At 43.9% G+C, this 21,824-nt stretch overlaps 1 protein-coding gene across 1 annotated transcript in view; it reads right to left on the bottom strand.

Annotated features, from left to right (window-relative positions):
* Positions 1–5,765: 5,765 nt before the first annotated feature.
* SCD5 (stearoyl-CoA desaturase 5) overlaps positions 5,766–21,824 on the bottom strand; it is a 145,389-nt gene continuing 129,330 nt past the window's right edge. The window contains exons 4-5 of the mRNA XM_055313098.1: positions 11,357–11,589; positions 5,766–7,242 (exon numbers count right to left, since the gene is read on the bottom strand). Coding sequence (XP_055169073.1) covers positions 7,052–7,242; positions 11,357–11,589 — 424 coding nt within the window. The 3' untranslated portion in view covers positions 5,766–7,051. The remainder of the gene's footprint in view (positions 7,243–11,356; positions 11,590–21,824) is intronic.

Below are 21,824 nucleotides of genomic sequence, written 5' to 3'. Positions count from 1 at the left end.
GCTTTGCCTTTAAACAGAATGTGTGACAGTATGTTATCTCAGACAGATATATAAGACCGTCTCCTGCCCAATAAGACGTATGAAAGGAGCAGAAATAAATGCTTTTTCTAATTTAAAAAAAAAATGGCCTGTCCATTTCAGTGTCTTGAAACTGATCCAGGACCCTGGCTTCAAATAGACTAAGACTAAAAAGGTGGTTGGAAAGAATCCAATATACCATTGCCTAAAAATTTCCCACGTAGGTCTTCACTTTTAAAAGAGTGATCTCAAACCATCAAGGGCAACAGATGCACTTTGAGAGCATTTTTCATTTTGGTTGGCTGTAGTGTAACTGTGTATATATTCTTCCTTTTTTTTTTTTTTAAAGATTTTATTTATTTATTCATGAGAGACAGAGAGAGAGAGAGAGAGGCAGAGACACAGGCAGAGGGAGAAGCAGGTCCCATGCGGGGAGCCTGATGTGGGACTCGATCCCAGGATTCCAGGATCACGCCAAAGGCAGGTGCTAAATCGCTGCGCCACCCAGGGATCCCCTATAGATACTCTTCCTAACGAGCTGATTTGCCTGTGTTACAAATAGTTCAGTCCAGCAGGACCTGTAGAGAACAATATGGGTGCTCATTGGCTGTCACGACTGGACCGAGCACTTTATGATGCTGCGAAGTGCCTTTTAAATTCAGACAGCAGGGATCCCTGGGTGGCGCAGCGGTTTGGCGCCTGCCTTTGGCCCAGGGCGCGATCCTGGAGACCCGGGATCGAATCCCACGTCGGGCTCCCGGTGCATGGAGCCTGCTTCTCCCTCTGCCTATGTCTCTGCTTCTCTCTCTCTCTCTGTGACTATCATAAAAAAAAAATTAAATTCAGACAGCAGAGTTGTTGCATTCACGGTCAAAAACCAAGGGACCAGGAGAGAAGTGAGGTGGCCCTTCCAGATCCCTCCACCGCGCGCGAGGAGCCTGTTTGCGGGCACTGGAAAGTCATCACCTACGCTGATGATTCACTCTTCCTTCGAGACACTGGCTAGCCAGTTCATCCTCACTCAGGGGTCACAGTGGTCACACCATGTCCCCGACAGGGGCGCCCCCTCCTCTCGCCACCATCCTCACACGTGACGTCCTACTGCCTGGGAAAAGGAGCACCCTCCACAACTGGCAGTTTTATGATCCATACACTGTGAGCACCGGCTTTTAGGAAATCTGATGATAAAAATACGACCATGCCCTGCTCCAGCAGGACCCAGTGACTTTGTCCACCCACAACACAGAGTTTGGCAGCTCTGCCCAGTGGTTGGTGCTTCTGTCGGAAAAGTAACTTTGGGGCATCTGAGTGGCTCAGGTGGTTAAGCCTCTGCCTTCGGCTCAGGTCATGATCCCAGGGTTCTGGGATCGAGCCCCAAGTGGGGCTCCCTGCTTAGGGGGGAGCCTATTATTCCCTCTCCCTCTACTGCTCCCCCTGCTTGTACTCTCTCTCTCTCTCTCTCTCTCTGTCAAATAAAAAAATAAAATCTTAAAAAAGAAAAGAAAAGAAAAGTAACTTTGGAGATTTCTCTCCATGACATGAAAGGTAGGTAGCCTTGCAGAGGATCAAAAAAGGGAAGGACTGGGACATCAATTTAGTGAATCCTGAGTTGCAGGGATTTGAAGCGGGGGTCGAAGGCCAAGTCATCTTTCCTGCACAGTAACTGTAGGTTTAGGAGCTGTAAGGAAGGGCACTTTCTCAGGGAAAGTCTTCCCTGCCATTGCTACCTGGGGCTGCTGTCTGCTGGTCTCTTCTTGAATCTGTGGAAGTGGAGGCAGCCTGCGGCTGAAGGCTCTCCGGGTGCCCGGCAGAGGCGTCATGGGAGGACAGGCAAGCGAGGAGGCTGTCACGGCGCAGTGGCCGCTGGAACACGGGCTTGCTGCCTTGCTGGCGCCAGCAGAACAGAGGCCGGAGCTTTCCTTCCTCTTGCTCCTGACTTGCAAATTTAGAAATCGGAACATGGGGGGGTGGGGGGGGGCTGGTAATGAATTCTACAGCCTGTGGGGCGAACAGGAGAGGAGTTTCCAGGTCATTTAGAGCATTTCCTTGACGTCGAGGAAAGGATTTTGATGAATACCCTGAACTAAAAGTGGGGAAATTAAAAACAAAAAGCGTTATAAAGGTTAGGATACTTCTTTCCTTCTGTGTTCTTCGCATGAGCTGCCACTGAGAACCCAGCTGGCTTCCAGTGTCTTCTGTAATCGAGCAGAGGAGTGAAATGGATAAATGAACGTCACAGATAATCCCTGAAACTCATTTTTATCCATTAGCTTCGGCCTCTTCCTTCTACCAGTCTTCAATCCCAGATCCCGATGAGGAGAAAAATGAGCTGCAGGAAGCACGGGTGGCACCACTGGTGGGGCTTGTCCTCTGACCGAGGCCTGAAGGCACAGGAAGGAGGCCGAGACTCAGAAGGACCCTCAGGGGCTCTGGCTTCACACAGAGCCACTGCCAGCTGGACAGATGGACAGGACAATGCCTTCCAGTTGGGCTCCTCTACAGAAGGGCTCCCTGAGGCTCTAGGAGATACAGCCACCGGAGGGGAGGTGGAACCTGCCTTCCAGCCTCCAAGGGTGAGGCTGGGCCTGAGAATTAAGTTGACGGAGACGGATTAAGAGAGAAACATACAGATTTTATGGTTATATGCTCATAGGAGCCCTCATGGGAAAGCGAAGCCCCAAAACGTGGTGGAGCCCAAATGCTTATATACCAGATTGGATAAAGAACACTAATGGTGAAAAAGTCCCCAGAATATACAGGGGAGCTAAAGGAAGATAAGGTTACTTGCAAACCCTTGTTTGCATCGATTCTCTGGGTGCCTTCTCTCTGTCTCTGGTAAGGATGTTTCTTTCCCTTTGGTACAGAGAGGGCAGCTCTCATATGGGAGTTTCATCTCCTGCTTTTAGGGAGAAAAACGGAGTCAAGAGGGTCCCTCTTGCACCTGCTGTTTCTAAGTGCTTTTCTTTCTTTCTTTCTTTCTTTCTTTCTTTCTTTCTTTCTCTTTCTTCCTTCCTTCCTTCCTTCCTTCCTTCCTTCCTTCCTTCCTTCCTTCCTTCCTTCTTTCTTTCTTCCCTTCTTTCTTTCTTTTTTTTCTTTCTTTCTTTTTCTTCTTCCAGTATCCTCTACACCCAACATGGGGATCGAACTCACAACCCTGAGATCAAGAGTCACATGCTTTAGTGACTGAGCCAGCCAGGTGACCCTCAAGTGCTTCTAACTGGAAATAATTTTATGTCAAATTGGCATGTTTTGGGGCCTGTTCTGCTACCCACCATCCAGCTAGCAGAACCAGAACTAGAAGCTGGTCCTCTTCACTTGCAGTCTGTGGTTATTTGACTATAGCTCAGTTACTGTCTTGTGTCTGGGACATGCTACTCACCCTCAGCTGATGTCTCTTGGGGATCTACAATGCGCCAGGCCTCTTTTTGAGGCCTCTAGATTTATCTGAGCACTTAAGTGTTACTGTTCTTACTTTGTGGAGGTGCAGAGAGGATCAATAGGTTAATAAATGGCACTTTCACGTGGTTCAGTCTAAAAATATGTGCTAGGTATCACAGTACTTTAGATCATGAGTTAGACTTTGAAATCTTGCCATTTTTGACGACATGGATGGACATAGAGGGTATATGCTAAATGAAATAAGTCAGACAGAGAAAGACAAATAACATATGATCTTTCTTATATGTACAATCTTAAAAAAAAAAAACCACAATGAACTCATAGATACAAAGAACAGATTGGTGGGGTGTAGGGGCGGACAATATGGTGAAGTTGGTCAAAAGATACAGACGTCCAGTTATAAAATAAATGTCATAGGGATGTCATGTGCAGTATGGTGACTACAGTTAATAATACGGTATGTCATCTTTGAAAGTAGCTAAGAGAGTAGATCTTAAAAGTTCCCATCGTAAGAAAAAGAGTTTTCTAACTGCATGTGGTGATGGATGTTAACAAGACTTATGGTAGTAATCATTTTGCAATATATACAGACTAAGCCAACTGGCGCCTTTTTGGCAATATATGCAAATATCAAATCATTATGTTGTACACCTGAAACTAATATAATGTATGTCAATTATACCTCAACTTAAAAAAGGAAGAATTCAAACTCAGGTCTTGAACTAGAGTCCAGTACGATTTCTACCATTCCACTAAGCCAGAGCTTTTTGTAATACTTTCTTTGATTAAATTGTTTTCCATGGATTATGTTTATTTTTCTTGTTTCATTATATTTGGGGAATGAATGAAACAGATGTATGTTCTTTATGTGTTCTCCCACTCAGACTCAATTATTTCCCCTCAATATTGACTTGCCCGGTCCCAGAAAGGATGGGCACAAACTTGAGAGGTGTTTTGAATCCGAAGTCAGGCATGTCCCTAGCTCTGTTGCTGTCGGTGACCATCACGGTTTGGTGGGACCTTAGCCAGAGTCTAGTTCCATCTGTCTTTGTAGATGAGAAAACTGGATCCAGAAAGACTAGTTTTCTCAAGGTCACACAGTTGGCTGGTAGTGCGCTTGAGCTGGCTCTGTCATATCCGACCAGCTCCATGTAACTGCCATGACACACATGGGAGAAGCACTGTTGAAATTGCTTCCCCTTGACTCCCCTCACCTAGACGCATAGGTGGATGTTTCTGAAATAAGCCTCATAGGGCCCTGGGGATTAAGGACAGGGCATCCTCTCATTCTAAACCTGAGCTTCTAAAAAAAAAAAAAAAAAAAAAAAAAAAAAGTACCAACCTCTCTAGGGCCACCTTGGATAGTCTTGGGTTACTTTCTTCCCTTGGATGCTGCTGAGACCTTCAGGGGGTGCTAATATGGAAGACTCTAGAGGGATCTAACCTTCATCTACTCCTTCAACAAAATCATCCCAATTCTCATTCATGGGCACTGCTGCAGATAAATATGTGGCACTCAGGTTCAGAGGAGTGAGGTTCTGGATTTATCTGGACTAGATGGGGGAATATCCTCCTTTCATGAGAAGATTTAAAATAGTTCTCTCCAAATGCAGCCTTTTCTATTAATGGATAAGCAATAAGATTAGTATAATTAAGGGTCAAAGAATCACAGAAATATTCTCAGTTAGAAATATTCCCAATCATTTTAGGTTGTGTTGATACAAAACCAACTTAGAATACAATTACACTACTAATCCTCCATACAAGGTCTCAGCAATGTGCGGCTGCAGTATGAAGCAGTGGTGATAGCTACAGTCATACCCAAAGGGTCCAATGGCTGGAATCCCACTCAACTGCAGGCAGGCTAAGAAGTCTGTATCTGATGGCAGGGGAACAAACAGGTGCTTTGGGGAAAAGTTAAGAGCAGAAAGTGAGGCAGCTCATGGGAAAATTTGGGAGGCAGGACTAGAGGGAGAGCTGAGCTTGTCTCCCACATCTTTGGTCAGTCCTAGTGGGGCCTGGTGGGACTTGAGGGAGGAAGATGTCCTTCACACTCTTTTGGGTGACAGGTAGGAGTAGTGGTTCCCATTTGTCAGCTGGAAGCAGTACAAGGGACAGTGTTGGTGAATGAGAAGTGGGGGAATGACACTACTAGGGGTGCTGCATTCCAAATAAAACTAGTCTATTTTCCTTGTGGCCTAAGGCAGATGGGATATAGGAGGCCTGCTCTTAGGGGCCCTGTTAGTCCAGAGCTCAAATCAAATGGGAATCACACGGTCATCATGGGGCATCAGGTACCCTTGGGAGAACATCTTCTGAACATTTAAGTAGCTGGTCAAGAACACCAACAAATTCATAATCATTTATTGTAAATCACTCATAGATGGTTATACATTATTAATGGCAAAATGGCAGAATAACACTGTTAAACACCTGCTGGATGAAGAACTTCATTATGACAATTTCCTATTGGTATCACTTCTTTCTCAAAAAACTTAAATTACTACAGTTTTCCTGAAAAGATCTATCTTCAAAGTGCTCCAACATCTTTCTTTTGCTTTAACAACCACCACAGAGGCCATGCTGCCCCATTTATTCAACATGCTCTTTACAAGGCAACTTAACACACGAAAATATTTTTAATCCAGAAGCGACATAATGATCACTGTATATTTTGCTGCAAAATCAATGAAGGCTGCATGCAGGGAAAATATTAGGAGACACTGAGTTCTAGATAACTGTCGGTTATTAAGATCTGATGGCCTGGTGTGGAAAATTAATATGCTTATTTAGTAGGAGTAGCTAAAGTACATGCATCAGTGGCTGGGATCAATGAGAATATAAATTAGGTGTCTAAACATTTAAATGAGAGCTTAATTTGAGCTTAATTTTATGTCTGGCACATCTGAGTTATACACCTTTAAAATGACAACAGCAAAGAGAATAAAATCAAACACCCATATAAGCACTGATTTATAGGGTTGGCTGGCATAATCGGGACACAAAACAAGCTGGGCAGTGGACAGATCTCTTCTGAAGCAAAGACAGTGGAGGATTAAAAAGCTGTAAACAGGGCAGAAAGAATAAGAGACTCATTTCCTGTACTGTCATTTTTTTAAATGATGAATTCTCTTATTTAAAAAAACAAAAGCAAACACACACATAGTAATTACAAAACAGAAACATTCTTTAGTTACTCTGACCCTCTCTTTTGTCTTCTACCCTGCCTCTCAGCTCCTTCAGATAATGGGTTGAAAAACAGCACTGGGTTAACTGGTAGAAAAGAAAACAAATGCTCTTCTGAATGACACCGAGAGAATATTAGGCTCCTTCATCCTGTCAGGGTCAACATCATGTACAAGCACATGACCATGTGTGTTTGACATACTAAAACTACGGCGACTAAATTGTGTGTTCACACTCTAATGTTAAATCATAGTTACATTGACGTTAAATTTTTTTTTCATTGATAGTTGACAATTATTTTGAGACAAACAAAAAGTTCCCAAAGCACATAGATTCTATTCCCTCTCTACTCTCTACCCCCTCCCACATCCAATGAACAAGAGAACAATAGTAACTAAAGCCATGAACTGAGATGTCGATGGCAGACAGTTGGATGGTGATTCCAGGTTCAAGTGCTGCCATCTCCAGTCCTGGCTTTCCGGGCCTCGATCATTGGCTTGGTTGCCCGTTTGCGGTCGGTGGCTAGCCCCAGCCAGCACATGAGGTCAATGAACCAAGTGGTTGGGTTGAAATTTAAGCCAAATTCACTCGCAGAGTAGTCAAAAGGAAAGGTGTGGTGGTAATTGTGGAAGCCTTCACCTAGAAGACAAAGCGGGTATTGAAATAACCCATCTCCACTTCTTTGCAAAGATTTTTTCCTCCCCACCCCCCACACTTATTGAGGGTGTGCCAGGTGCAAGGCACTATGTCAGGCTCTATGGGGACCAGGAGACTTGGTGGCTGCCCTTAGGAAGCATTTACTTAGCTGGCTAGATGAAATATGAACAGAAAAATAACACTGAATTTAATCAGCATAGAGTCATGGATTAATTTCCCCATATGAACTGTAGATATGCTACCATGATTTCAGAGCTGTGCTTTGTAAACTAAATGCTAAATGGTTGATAACAGATCCTCATTTAGATGTGTGTTCATAAAAGGAAAATAGCTTCTGTGGGCTGGAGGGATTAAAGGAAGGCTCGTGAGAGAGCCTGGAAGACCCAAACGAACATCGTTCAGATAGTAAATCGAGGAAGTGGACCTTTACATGTTCCGAATCTGCCTATGTATTATTCCATCCCTCCTGGTGAATAGCGTTTCCTTTCTTAATTTTTTTTTAATTAAAGTGTTTTCAGGAGGGATCTCAGGGCTTCTTTCATTTGACTTCTTTTTTCATTTGACTTTTTAAAACAGCTTTATTGAGATATAATTCACTATATAATTCATCCATTTGAAGTACAATTTAATGGCTTTTAAGCATTTTCACAGAGTTGTGCATCCATCACCACGATGAATTTTATAACATCTTCATTACCTAAAAGGAGGCTCCACATCTCTGAGCTGTCATCCCCCAACCATCCCTCCATGCCTCCAGCCCTACTTTCTTTCTCTGTCATGGCTAATTTTACACAGCCTGAATGGCCAAGGCTTGCCCAGGTTAAAAATTTCCATGAAGCATGCCTGGGGGGGGCGTCTCTGGACGAGATGATCATTTGAATCAGTGGACTCAGTAGAGCAGATTACCCTCGCCAGTGGGGTGGCCATCACTCAATCTGTTAAGAGACTGAACAGAACAAATGGTGGAGGAAGAGAATTTGTCCCTTTTTTTCTGACTCACTGACTGAACTGGAACATCTATCTCATTTTCTCCTGCCCTCAGACTGGAATTTCATAATCTGCAACCCCGGTTCTCAGGCCTTCGGACTCAGATTTAATTATACCACTGTCTTTCCTGGGTCTCCAGCTTGCACATAGCAGATTGTGGGATTTCTCAGCTCCCATAATCATGTGAGCCAATGCCTCACAAGAAATCTCTCTCTCCCCTTCTCTGATCCCTCCTCTCTATACATATGCATACATACACACATAAAAACAGTAGCATATGTATATCCTATAAATATATATCTATTTATATTTATATAGGTATCCTACTGTTTCTGTATATATATGGGGATTAATAAATATATATATGAAGAATATACATATATTACAGTATATACAAAAACTGTACAATATATGCATATAATAGTATTACATATATATAGATAGGTATATATATTAGTATATGTAGCGTATATGTGTATACATATATATGTATACTAAGGCGCGTGCGTGTGTATATATATATACAGTATATATATATATATATATATATATATATATATACTGATTCTGTTTCTCTAGATAACTCTAATACAATCTCTATAAGGGATCCCTGGGTGGCGCAACGGTTTAGCGCCTGCCTTTGGCCCAGGGCGCGATCCTGGAGACCCGGGATCGAATCCCACATCGGGCTCCTGGTGCATGGAGCCTGCTTGTCCCTCTGCCTGTGTCTGTGCCTCTCTCTCTCTCTCTCTCTCTTTGTGTGTGTGTGTGACTATCATAAATAAATAAAAATTTAAAAAAAATCTCTATAGACTTGTCCATTATAAACATTTTGTTTAAATGAAATCATACAATATGTAGCTTTTTGTGACTGGTTTCTTTCACTGAGCATAACATTTTCAAGGTTGTAGCAGGTATCTTCATTTCTTCATTTCTTTTTATTGCCAAATAGTCTTCCACTGTATAGATGTACCATTTGTATTTCTGGATCATATGGTAACTATTTTTAACCTTTTGAGAAATTGCCAGATTCTTCCTTTACTTTTTTTTAAAAAATATTTACTTATTTATTTGAGAGAGAGAGAGGGAGAGCTTAGGTGGGGATGGGGAAAGGGAAAAGAGAGTCTTATGCAGACTCCCTGCTGAGCTCAGAGCAGGACACTGGGCTCGATCTCACAATCCTGAGATCATGACCTGAGCTGAAACCAAGAGTTGGGCACCTAACCAATTGTGCCACTCAGGCACCTCCTTCTTTACTTCTTAAGTGGGTACTGGTCATCACATAGTTCTTCTGTTGACCACAATTAAAGGATTCTGCTCTTCAATGAGTACATCAGATGGATGGATCTGTGGTTTACCGTTTTCTTTTTAACTTAGGTCTTCTTTACCCTGCCCCTTCCACCGTCATCAATTTTAGTGTTTTTCCTACCTTGGAGTATATATAGAGAAGTTCCCCCCACTAGTTTCAGAAGCAGACACTGTTCTGAGAACCCTGGGTGTACTCCTCATCTACAGCACAGTCAGATGTAACAGAAGCCTTCCCAGGATCTTAATGAAGAAAACTGACTAGAAGCCCATTGTTAATCTGGGTGGATTTAAAACTGATATCCAGCTCCTCAGGGCCTGGGCTGTGGCCATATTATTTGCATTTTCTTGCCCACTGTCCCTACAGAAGAGGTTAGTCCATCTTGTCCTCTCTTCTGTCTGCTCTGAGTAAATACTGGATGTGGCTCCCCACTGCAGTCTTTTCAGAAGATGAAAGGTGGGGACCTGGGTGGCTCAGTTGGTTAAATGTTCAACTCTTGATTTTGGTCATGGGATCAAGCCTTGTGTCAGGCTCTGTGCTTAGCTGGGAGTCTGCTGGAGGTTCTCTCTCTCCCTCTTCCTCTGCTCCCACCCCACTCTTTTTCTCCCCCCCCCCACATCTCTCTCCAAATAAATAGGGAAAAAAGAAGAAGATGAAGTGTGAGGAAGAAGGGGGGAGGAAGTAGTAGGGGTATCATACTCTTTCCAAGACATTTTTCTCTCTGGTTAGCCACTGTTCCCAGAGCTAAATTTGGTGTTTATTCCACCTCAGATTGCTCTTGTCAACACAAGATCCCTGGGGTCTTAATAAGGGCATGACCCTAACAATGCAGTGGTAGAAATTCATTGCTAGGTGACGCAGATACCGTTGCTATTTAACAGTAGGATCTTCCCTTCCTGGTTTGATCTCCATGCTCAAGGCTCAGCTTGCCAAGAAGCCGGAGTTACTTCCAGAAAGATACAGCTAATGATTATTTATTACTTACTGTGTGCCAGCCACAGTGGTGAGGGCTTTAATGGGTATTAGCACCTATAATCTTCACATCTTTGAGCTAGCTGCTATGATTATCCCTGTTTTAAAAACGAGGATGTAAATGTACAGAAGGGACAAGTAGCTTGTTTAAGACCATAAAGCTAGTAATAAAAATGGCATTACTGAGGCTTATTTCATACTAAGCACTGCTGCAAAGACTATGTATGAACTCACCTAACCCTCCAGTGACCCCAAGAGCAGGTAAATGCTACTATTATCTTCAGTTTATAGATGAAGACACAAGGTATGAAGGAGCCAGATAACTTGCCCAGACAGTAAGTAGAGGAACCAAGACTCAAAGTTATCAGAATCCAGAGGCCTCGCTCTTAAACATTTTGTGGCACCATGAGATACCACACTCTTGTTTCTTCTTATCTCTCTGTTTGAAGTCAAATGATGGCACAACAGAGGCCAGAAGGGTCAGGGCAGTTTGAAACAAAAGTCTGCTGCTACTCCTCCTTTAGGAAAATTTCCATAGTGAAAATAAACCACTACTGTATGACAGACATTGTCCTAAGCGGTTTACATATAGTACCTTAATCTTCATGACATCCCTGTGAGGTAGACATCACTATTCCCATTTCACAGATGAGAAAACTCTAAATCAGAGAGATTAGGTGACTTGTCCCAGAGCCAGGATTCTAATACCAAAGCCCAAGTTTATCCCACCTGACTTTCACTGCATCTCTTTACAGATTCCAGAAAACCACTGGAAAGCCAAGAAAAATCTGAGCTGCTGCACTTCCCACTGGCTCTTGCACCCCTACTCACCAATGGCACCCAGAGTGACAAGTGGGTTCTGCCGAGGGCTGATGTGCTTGTCATAGGGCCGGTTTCCATACATGTGGGCAGCGCTGTTGACCAGCCAGGTGATGTTGAGTGAGATGGTATAGCGGAGGATGGAAGCCAAGAAGTAGGAATTCCACAGACTCTCTCCCCAGACGCACCAGGGCACCAGCGTGGGGATCACAAAGCACATGAGCACCACGGTGATCTTATAGTACCTGGAAGGGAGAATAGTATGCTATAATTGGGCACCTGCTGATGGTGGCAGGAATAGGCTGAGCAAGCTGCAGGAAAGTCAGGAATTATGCCAGTCATCTCCTTCTACTATTTCTGTATAAGGAATTCCCTGTTGTGTGTCACTTTGTACAGGGGTCACAGACCCAAATACCTACAAGGCTAGACAGGTAACCCAAACTTGAGTGAGGCTGGGTAGAATGAATGCTGTGGGAAGTGGGAGGGCCTGTGGCACACTTCAGAGACACTTCAATATCAAACAATCAAAGTAGTGCTGGTGAAACCTATGTAGCTCAGAGTACATTTCTCCTACAGGCGACTGGTTTGACAGCTCCTAGCTACTTCCTTCACTTATCAATCAACTTGATGATCAGTTTTTCTCAAATGATTTCAAGAAATATATATTTCTTGAATAATTTCCAGACACATGATTCTGTACTAACTTAGCTTGGTAAAAAAGTAAACAATCCAATCCCCTCTCAAAAACGTTCTCTAGGGATCCCTGGGTGGCGCAGCGGTTTGGCGCCTGCCTTTGGCCCAGGGCGCGATCCTGGAGACCCAGGATCGAGTCCCACATCGGGCTCCTGGTGCATGGAGCCTGCTTCTCCCTCTGCCTATGTCTCTGCGCCTCTCTCTCTCTCTCCCTCTGTGACTATCATAAATAAATAAATAAATAAAAATTAAAAAAAAAACCAAAACGTTCTCTGTTCATTGCAGATTACATCCCAAGCCAGCATAAAAAATAAACGGTAAGTCTAGGAACAAGCATGGCCACATGAAAAGTAATCTTTACAGAGAAATCAGCAGTTGTTTGATTTCCAGACCCATGTATCCAGCAAATATTTACCGAGCACTTACTGTATGCCGGGCCATGAGTGCTGGTGATACAAAGACAAATTTGACACGGTCCCCACCCCAGGCTTCAGTCAAGTGGAACCACTGTTCCCCACTCTGTGGCCATGTGGAACCAGCCCTAAGCAGGGACAGGAAAGGGGCTGTGCTATGGATTCATAGCTCTCTCCTCCCTGGCCTCACACTGGCTAATCAAGCTTTCCAAAGGCCTCTGTTAAGATGCATAGGTACGAAATGAGAGGTGGCACAGTGTGGAAATGATATTCAGAAGGTAGAAGACTTGAACTTGAGTCTAGATCTGATTCTGGGTGTTGAACTAGCCATTAGCTTTCTTTCACCCTCCTCTTATGCACAGTTAGCCAGTTCTCCAAAGAGCAGAGGATGAGGCAAGGACGTGTATGTGGGTAGTCTATTTTGGGAAGAATGAGACAGGGAAGGAGGGAATGCCAAGCCACGGGTGCCCCATGCTTTGGACACCTGAACTTGGACCTTGATGGGACAGATTACAGCTCAGATTTATTCTCCCAAGGAATGAAAGAAGGGGCTATTTTCTCATTGTTTCAAACTCCCTCCTGGTCAAGGAATGTCACTTAGAATATTAGCTCCCTCACACTTCCAAATTTGCTCGGGCCAGGTTCGTTGAGCATTTCTGGAAGCATCTCAGGTAGAGGTGGCAAAGAAACCAGGCAGGAAGTAAGAAATAAGTAGTCCAGTGGAGCACGGTGCTGTTGGGTTATACCTGGGTCAGCAGGTGGCTGCAGCAACAGCTGGAGTGAAAAGAAGGGCAGAGACTAGGAGGTAGGGTACGAGAGGGGTCCAACACAGGTGGTGATTACAATACCTCAGGGGTTCTTGTGAGGCTCTAATACATAATGCATACTATGTGCATATTATATGTCATGGATATTCTGAGACCTTTCCATGTACGGCTCATTTTATTCTACTAAAAGCTCTAGGAGAAAGTGACCATTATTATCACCATTTTACAGAGCAATGGAAAGGTTATGTAGTTGGGCCAAGGTCACAAGACTAAGAAGTAGTAGGACCACGATTCAGATCCAGGCAGAATCACTTCAGAGACTATCATCTATTTAAATGCAGCCATCTTGTATCCCAGTGACGTGGAAATGGGTGTTGATGGGTTCACCTGTTGCCCAATTAAAAAAAAAAATTATGAAAACTGACACTTATGCGCAGCTATCAATCTGCAAAGCACACTTACATACATGATTTGCAAATGAAGTCATTTAAGTGGAAAGATGGTGCTTGCGAGGTCAGATGAGTGGGCTGTGGCTAGAGGGGCAAAGGCAACAGACAATGAGGGACTGGTGGTCTTACACTGCACTCCCTAGAGTCACACGTGGAAGGCTTTTGGAGAGTGCTCTTTAAAAAAAGGACACCTGGACGGCTCAGCGGTTGAGCGCCTGCCTTCAGCCCAGGGCATGATCCCAGGATCCGGGATCCAGTCCCACGTTGGGCTCCCTGCATGGAGCCTGCTTCTCCCTCTGCCTGTGTCTCTGCCTCTCTCTGTGTGTCTCTCATGAATAAATAAAATCTTAAAAAAAAAGATTTTATTTATTTATTTGAGAGAGAAGATGAGCAGGGAGAAAGGGCAAATTCCCTGCTGAGCGGGGAGCCCGATGAGGGGCTGGATCCCAGGACCCTGAGATCATAACCGAGTGGAATGCGGACGCTTAGCCAACTGAGCCCCTCAGGTGCCCCAAGAGTACTCCTGAGAATACTTAGAAGGAAGGGAGGAAAGCAGGTTGGGCTGAGGCAGAAGCTCACCTACCATGAGTTCCAGCAGATCTAATGGGGACTTCTGGGGCTAGATGATCCCTTAAAGTTGTCCTGGGAACTGGCAGGGAGTGTGTGAAGGGGCAGAGAGGGTGGGTGCTCTGAAGGGAAAATAGAAGAGGAGCCCAGAGCCATGGTCTGCTGCTGCTCCTCCTTTGCACCTCTGAGGAGAAAAGGAGGCAGCTTTACACTGCCAACAGAAGGCATTTTGTGACTTAAGAAGTTTCTTCCCTTCTCCACTCTCTCGGTTACAGACCAGTACCTTTAAAAAGAGCCTCTCCAGGGCACCTGGGTGGCTCAGTTGGTTAAGCATCTGCTTTTGGCTCAGGTCATGATCTTGGTGTCCTGGGATCAAATCTCATTTCAGGTTCCCTGCTCAGCAGGGAATCTGCCCCCTCCCTCCCCGCTCACTCTCTAAATAAATAAATAAATAAATAAAATCTAGAAAGAAAGAAAGAAAGAAAGAAAGAAAGAAAGAAAAAGAAGGAAAGAAAGAAAGAAGTCTCTTCTATTCCTCATCTGAGCTATTGCCTTGGTCCCTTATTTTGCTCCTAAAAAGGAGAAAGAAAACACACACATTGAGGGCTTGCTCTGTACTGGGCACCGGGCTAAGCATCTCAGAGGCCTTCTTCTCTCACTTACTCCTCCCAGCAGACAGGGATGGACAGTGAGGACCCCAGGGCTTAGAGAAGAGCCAGCTCTTCTGGGACAGCTCTCCCCCAGGAAGAGGCCAGGCCCTTGCTCTGGCTCTCGGCTTTGCCCCAACCCTACAGAATCCACAGCCAGCAGGACTCTGCTTCCATTCACACCCTGCCCAGTCCTCTTCCCTCTGAACTTCTTAGAGAAGCCACCTGCCTCTTCAAAAAAAACAAAACAAAAAACAAACAAAAAAAAAACACTCTTTAAAAATCATTCCAGTAAAGTTTTAGCATATTTAATTGCGGGCTATTCTCTGATTGTTCTTGCTGTATTCTGCTAGGATTTCTTGTTGTGTGTTCAATGGAATGAATGGAAGAGGAAGGAATTTTTAGGGGCCACAGAGAGTCTAGATGGGGCTGCCAGTGGCATACGTCTTGAAGCTGATATCTGCATCAAAAAAATCTCCCCAGCCATTTCAAACGGACTTGACATATCTTCCCGTGATGCTGAGGAGCCTTCCTCCTGTGCCTATTTGCTTCCAGGAGCTTAATTCCTTTCTTGCTTGGGAACAAGGGTGGAAATGGTTCCCTGGCTTCCTTGCTTAATGATACTCATATCTGAACACCCTAGCCAGGGGTCCATCAACTAGTCCATGAGGCCTTCAGCCCCTAGTCTTTCTTCATCTGAGGGATTTCCTTTCTTCAACTGTGGTACAGAAGGAGGCTGGAGAGGGGCCACTGACATTGCTCTGCGTTTTTGCTAAAGAGGATTTTTATGTTGTAAAGCACCATAGAACAGTAAACTACCTAACTCCACCACTTCCTAGCTTTGTTATTTTGAGTAAATTGTTTAATTACACTGAGCCCCAGGTTTCTTTTCTGTAAAGCGTGGTATTAACAGACTTATGGAGTCCCCACTATCCTGGCCCTGGAGATGTAAAGTGAACAAATCAGACAAAAATCCCTGCCCTTGGGGAGCTGGGGTATTCTGGTAGGAAGACTTGATAAATATATATATTATGTATGTACTATATAAAAACTTATATTTATGTATATCCTGGTAGGGAAGAAAACTAAAAAACAATATAAATAAACAATATATACAGCAAGTTAGTGGTAAATGCTAAGATAAAAATAAAGCAGAGAAGGAGAATTTGAAGTCAAGGGCAAATGCTGAAATTTAAAACAAGGTGTCTAGGGAAGGACTTTGTGACATTATAGGCTTTGAGTGACACTGTGAAAGAAATGAGAAGTTAGCCACCTGTGGCTAAATGGGGCAGAAGATTCCAGTGAAGAAAACCATAAGCACAAAGGCCCCGCAGTAGGAGTGTTCCTGGCACATTCGGGGACAAGCAGGAGAGCTGGGGCTGAAGCAGGTGAAAAAAGAGGAGAATGCCGGAGATAAGAGAATAATAGTGGGCCTTGTGACAGAAGATCTGACAGGTCATCAGGAAGGTTTCAACCTTTACTCTAAGTGGGATGGAGGGTTGAGAATGGACTGTGGGGGGAAGGGTAGAAGCAGGGAGAGCAATCAGGAGGCTGCTACAAAATCTGGGCACGAGAGAACATCAACTTGAATCATGACGGGAGGGGGGGGCGGGTGTGAGAAATGGTCAAATTCTGAATATATTCTGAAAACAGAGTGACAGGACTTGTTAACAGACCAGATTGTGGTGAGAAAGGAGCCAAGGGTGACACTAAGGATGGAGATGTCATTAGTTGCCATAGGGAAGCATGGAGGGGGAGCTGGTTTTGAGCAGCACATGAGGAGCTCAGTCTTAACCATGTCAGGTGGGAAATGCCCACTACATGTTCAAGGGGTGATGTCAAGTAGGCAGCTTGATGTACAGGTATGGAGATCAGGGGTGCTCTGGAGAGAGGTTTGATGGGAACAGAAATTTGGAATTCATCAGCATATTAATGTATGACACTCACATGCATACATTTTCTCATCTCATCTGAGCCCTGTGAGGTACTCACTGTAACCTCACTTTGTAGGACCTTTCTAGAGCTCTAGAGAGGTCATGGAACTTCCTCAGGCCATACTGGTTGTACAAAGCACAGGTAGGCTTAAAATACAGTGACTATAACCTGCTGCTTACCTGGCTTACCAAGAGCAGGGCAGAGGGGATAGGTAAATATACCTGAAAGTAAACCAGGCTGAAGTGCATGATCTAGCCATTGCTCTAAGAGTTGCCTTTATCTGATTAAAAATACTGTCACCTTGAGGTCAGAATGCCTCACTCCAGCTGGACTGAACTTCTTCCTATTCCTTAGGCAACACCTTTTCTGACTCCTGTGTCTATGTTCTCAGCCTGCTTTCCTGACATTTCTAAATATCCTTCCTCTGAGGGGATTTCCTCGGTCCACCAGAGCAGGCCCTGTCCAGGGTTCCCATTGCACATTGTACTTCTCAGCTCTCATACTTATGGGCTTAGTGGGTGGCCTCACTTACTAGGTCAGAGGTCTCAACCCTGACTGTGCATTCGAATCAACCTGGTGAACATATAAAAATGACTGATGTTGGGAACCCACTGCAGACTGGCTCAACTGAATCAGAATTTCTGTTCTGGGTGTTAAGATTTTTAAAGCCTCTCCACTGCAGACATTGACAGTAGCCTCCCTATAATTCGTCCCCATCCTCTCTTTCTTGCCAGAATGATCTGATTTTGGTCAGATATCCAGCTGTTCTCTCTGCAGCCACGTCCTTCAGGGAATGTGGACTCTCCCCAGGATGTGAGTCCTAGTTAGTTGGAAGCAATCAATGGTGATCTTACTCACTTTCCCAATAATTAATTTAGGAATTGGTCAACAGTGGTCAATAGGCTATGAGGGGGAAATGGGTATAATTTTTAAAAATGGAAATAACAAATGTTGGTAAAGATGGAGAGAAATAGGAACCTGCACACATTGCTGGTGGGAGTGTAAAGTGATGCAGCTGCTACCAAAAACAGTTTCTCAAAAAGGTTAAACATCAAATTATCATATGACCCAGCAATTCAACCCCTAGGCATATGTTCAGAAGAATGGAAAGCAGAGACTTGAACATATATTTATACACCAATGTTCACAGAAGCATTACCCACAGTAGCCAAAAGGTGGAAACAGCCCAAGTCCCCACTAATAGATGAATGGAATAAGCAAAATGATGTGTGTGTGTGTCTCTGTGTGTATAATAGAATATTATTCCAACATAAAAAGGAACAAAATTTTTATATATGCTATAATATGCATGGATAGACCCTGGAAACATGCTTAGTTAAATAAACCAGACAGGACAAATATTATTTGTATGAAGTACCTAGAATAGGTAAATTCATGAAGACAGAAAGTAGAATATATGTTCCTAGGGGAGAAGGGGAAAGGGAAAGGGAAGCTCCTGTTTAATGGGTATAGAGTTCTTGTTGGGAATGACGAAAAAGTTGGAAGATGGAAGTGTCCTTGAATGAGCTACTGAACTAACAAATCCCAGAGTGGTTTTATTCCTGATGTCTTACTCTGGGACAAGCCGTTTGAATCAGGACCCTCTGTGGAGTAGCTGAGCGCATTCTATTATACTGCATGGACACTCACGTGCCATCAAGATCTCCTCCCAATGGAGAGCTGCTGGCAGTGCTGCTTCTGCTGGATGGAGGTGCCCTGACCTAGGTCATGCCCCATCCACTACTAACCTTACATGAGGGGAGTAGTCCATTGCCCAGGCCTGGTCGCACTGCCTCATTTCTCAATGACTCTGAAGAGTGACCCCAACTTCAGGACCCACTATAGGGTGGGTTGAGGCCCTTGATGGGACTGATCAGGACTCAGCTTCTTCTCTTGCCCAGTTCTGTTTCCATCACTTCTTCCATAAGTGTCAACCAAAAAGACCCTCTCCAGTACACTTTTTTTACTTTAAGATTTTATTTTTATTTATTTGAGAGAGAGAATGAGCACGCACAAGCCAAGGGGAGGCGCATAAGGAGAAGGAGAAGCAGATTCTCCCCTGAGCAGGGAGCCCAAGGTGGGGTTTGATCCCAGGATGCTGGGATCATGTAGGTCATGATCTGCTATAAGCAGACTCTTAACCGACTGAGCCACCCAGGCACCTTTCCAGTACACTTCTTACAATGTAATATCCACCTCAGAGCCAGCTTCCAGGGTAATCTGTCCTGTGACGTGGATCTACTGCAGGGCTAGCAGAGTCCAGGAGAAAGCCACTCTCCAGAGCCTAGCACAGGGGCTTACACAAAGCAGGCACTCCTACATATTTGTTGAACAATTAAGTGGATGATTCTTTGGTTAATAAATTATGAGCTCTCAGCTTCTTAGGATATTTCTTAGGATATTTTCTTAGGACACTACAGTGACTCAGTAGGACACAGAGTATGACATAAAATGCTAAGGTTTCCAAAAAACAACAGAAACTACACAATAAATATGAAGTCTGCTTTTTGGGTTCTTCATGAGATGCTTATCTCTTGGCTAGGTGCCAACACAGGATTATGAATAAGAAACCAAGAATTTGATTAAAGACATTTATACTCATCAAGTCCCAAGCCCCAGATTCCAACAAATTTCACATGATGCTTTCTAAATCCAGTTTTTAAAAAAATGATTTCTGAGAATGAGCTTCTAGGTCATTCTCTGAGCTGCCAACTATGGTGCAACGTTGGCAATACTTAACATTAATAACCATTCTAACAGGTTTGGTCTTGGTTTGGAATATAAGTGGCTTCTTCTCCTCCTGTGGATACTCAGGCCCTGAGAAGACTTCTAGAATCATCAAGAGAGAAAAAGAAAGGAGTAAGAACTAGAGAGAAGGGTTGGTAGGAATCCAAGAATGACCCAAGGATTTGAAATTGGAGATTTGAAACCAGAGACCCACAGGTTTGAGTCCAAAACACAAAAGACAAAGCATTCAAGCTCACCCTACAAATAGCTCTGGAGCAGCTTTCTATAGCTTTAAGGTGACAGCTTACCAGAACAGACCCACAATAGATAATGAAAACCCTCCAATTCCCACCAGCAATTCCACAGTGGGAAGATGTTTCTTAGCATTTAGCTCAAGATAAGAAGTCCATTGACACAATCAAATGCCACCACACACCATGATGCCCTAATCCAAGTAAGATTCAGTGATAGCACATGAATGAAGAAATGGGCTCTCATCTTGCCACTCTGTCAACACTTTGGAGACTATCTTTATTCCAATAAGCTGGATCACAATAAAGAGAATTGAAACACTAAAAATAGGCTTGAGACTTGGGGTGCCTGGGTGGCTCTGTCAGTGGAGTGTTTGACTCTTGTTTTTGGCTCAGGTTATGATCTCATGGGTCATGGGATCCAGCCCCTTGTAGGGCTCCGTGCTCATCTGTGAGTCTGCTTGAAGATTCTCTCCCTCTGCCCCTCCCTCCACTCTTGCGCACATACACTCTCTCCCTCTCTCTCAATAAATAAATAAATAAATCTTTAAAAAAAATAGACTTGAGACCAAAAATTTGTTCTATGGAGAAGGAAAAATTTAGGATTTCTTCCTTGTTTCTCTCCCTACTTCCCCAATCTGGGTGTGCTAAGCATCTTAAAACATTTTTTCTTTACATGAAAAAGAAATTGCTGTTCTCTGCCTACAAGCATTTCCTATTGCTTGGCTAACCCTGAGCACAGCAGTCCAGAACCAGCAGTGTGTGAGATCTCCAGGGGAGAACTATGAGAGCGTGAAGGAAGAGGAAATAATATGCTGACTGCGGACTTCTGAGGGGGACTGGCCTGAGGAAACACAAAAGAAGCAAACACTACTGTGGGTGAGAGAGAAATTACAGCCCCACAAATGTATCCTAACGATGAGCGATGAGCCGTCACCGGCATCTTGATTAAACATGTTTGGTTTTGCGATTTCACTTAAAGCGTAGCCAGAAATTCATTTTCCCTACATCTTTTGCATCTTGTAGGGAACCAGGCAAAATCATCCGATGCTCACTAAACATTCATTTAGAGGACAGATAATATGCCCTGGCAGTTTGTAAATGGAATGGATGGAACTCTCTCTCCCACCTCCTTGTTCCCCTCTGGCATTGCCCACATGGAGGTGAAAGATGATTCCTTTGGATGCAGATCTGAAGACGGAAGCCCCCTGATGGGGGAGCCCTTTGGAGTGTTTCAGAAAATCTTCCAGACTCTGAATTGTTTAGGTTGAAAACAGACTCTGCTGCTATGCTCTTGATTTTGCCTCCCCAGTGTTGCAGTGGCTTTAAGTGAGACAGCTCATGATTACTGCATTTGAAGTGTGCCCTGAAAGTCTTAATCATTCCAGATTTGGCTTTGACCCTCAATTAGTTTTGACATCACTTCCCCCGTGCTACTTCATGATAAGCATTCCCGTAGAAGAAAATATTTTAATTGGACTATCTAGATGCATAACATCATCTTCCAGATGCCTCTCTTCCCCCGATGGAGGGAGCAGAGATGGGGAGCGACTGCTTCACGATGAAGCGACTGCTTCATCTTTGGAAATTTGCAAGGTGGTAGGAGAAAAGATGTATTTTTATTTTCTCTCTGCTTTCAGCTTTATTTGCTTTTGAGGTTTTCATGTGGAGGTAGCTGCATCCATCCACTTGAATTTCATGGGTCTTTGTACAAACAGCTTGCATTCATTCATCACTAAGCAGCAGTTTAAGAGATAAACACAATCATTTCAGAATTTCAACACAAAGAGCATTACTTGTACCTCACTAACAATGAAGTGCTTAAAGACAAACCAGGCCTGCTGATTGCTAAGACGGAGTAAGGAGGGTTAAAAGGCCCTTTTGCCTTTTTCAAAGCTTTGATTATAAGTAGATGGCAAGTTCTTTGTGGACAGGATTTGTCTTGATCCAAGTCACATCACTCTCAGTTCCTTGAATATAAAACGCTGGTTGACACAGTGGGTCCCAGGAAGCAGCTGGATTGTTGACTTG

This window comes from Nyctereutes procyonoides, unplaced genomic scaffold (assembly GCF_905146905.1).
Source record: "Nyctereutes procyonoides isolate TBG_1078 unplaced genomic scaffold, NYPRO_anot_genome, whole genome shotgun sequence".
Classification (NCBI taxonomy): domain Eukaryota; kingdom Metazoa; phylum Chordata; class Mammalia; order Carnivora; family Canidae; genus Nyctereutes; species Nyctereutes procyonoides.
This window is presented reverse-complemented; position numbering and strand designations above follow the sequence as displayed.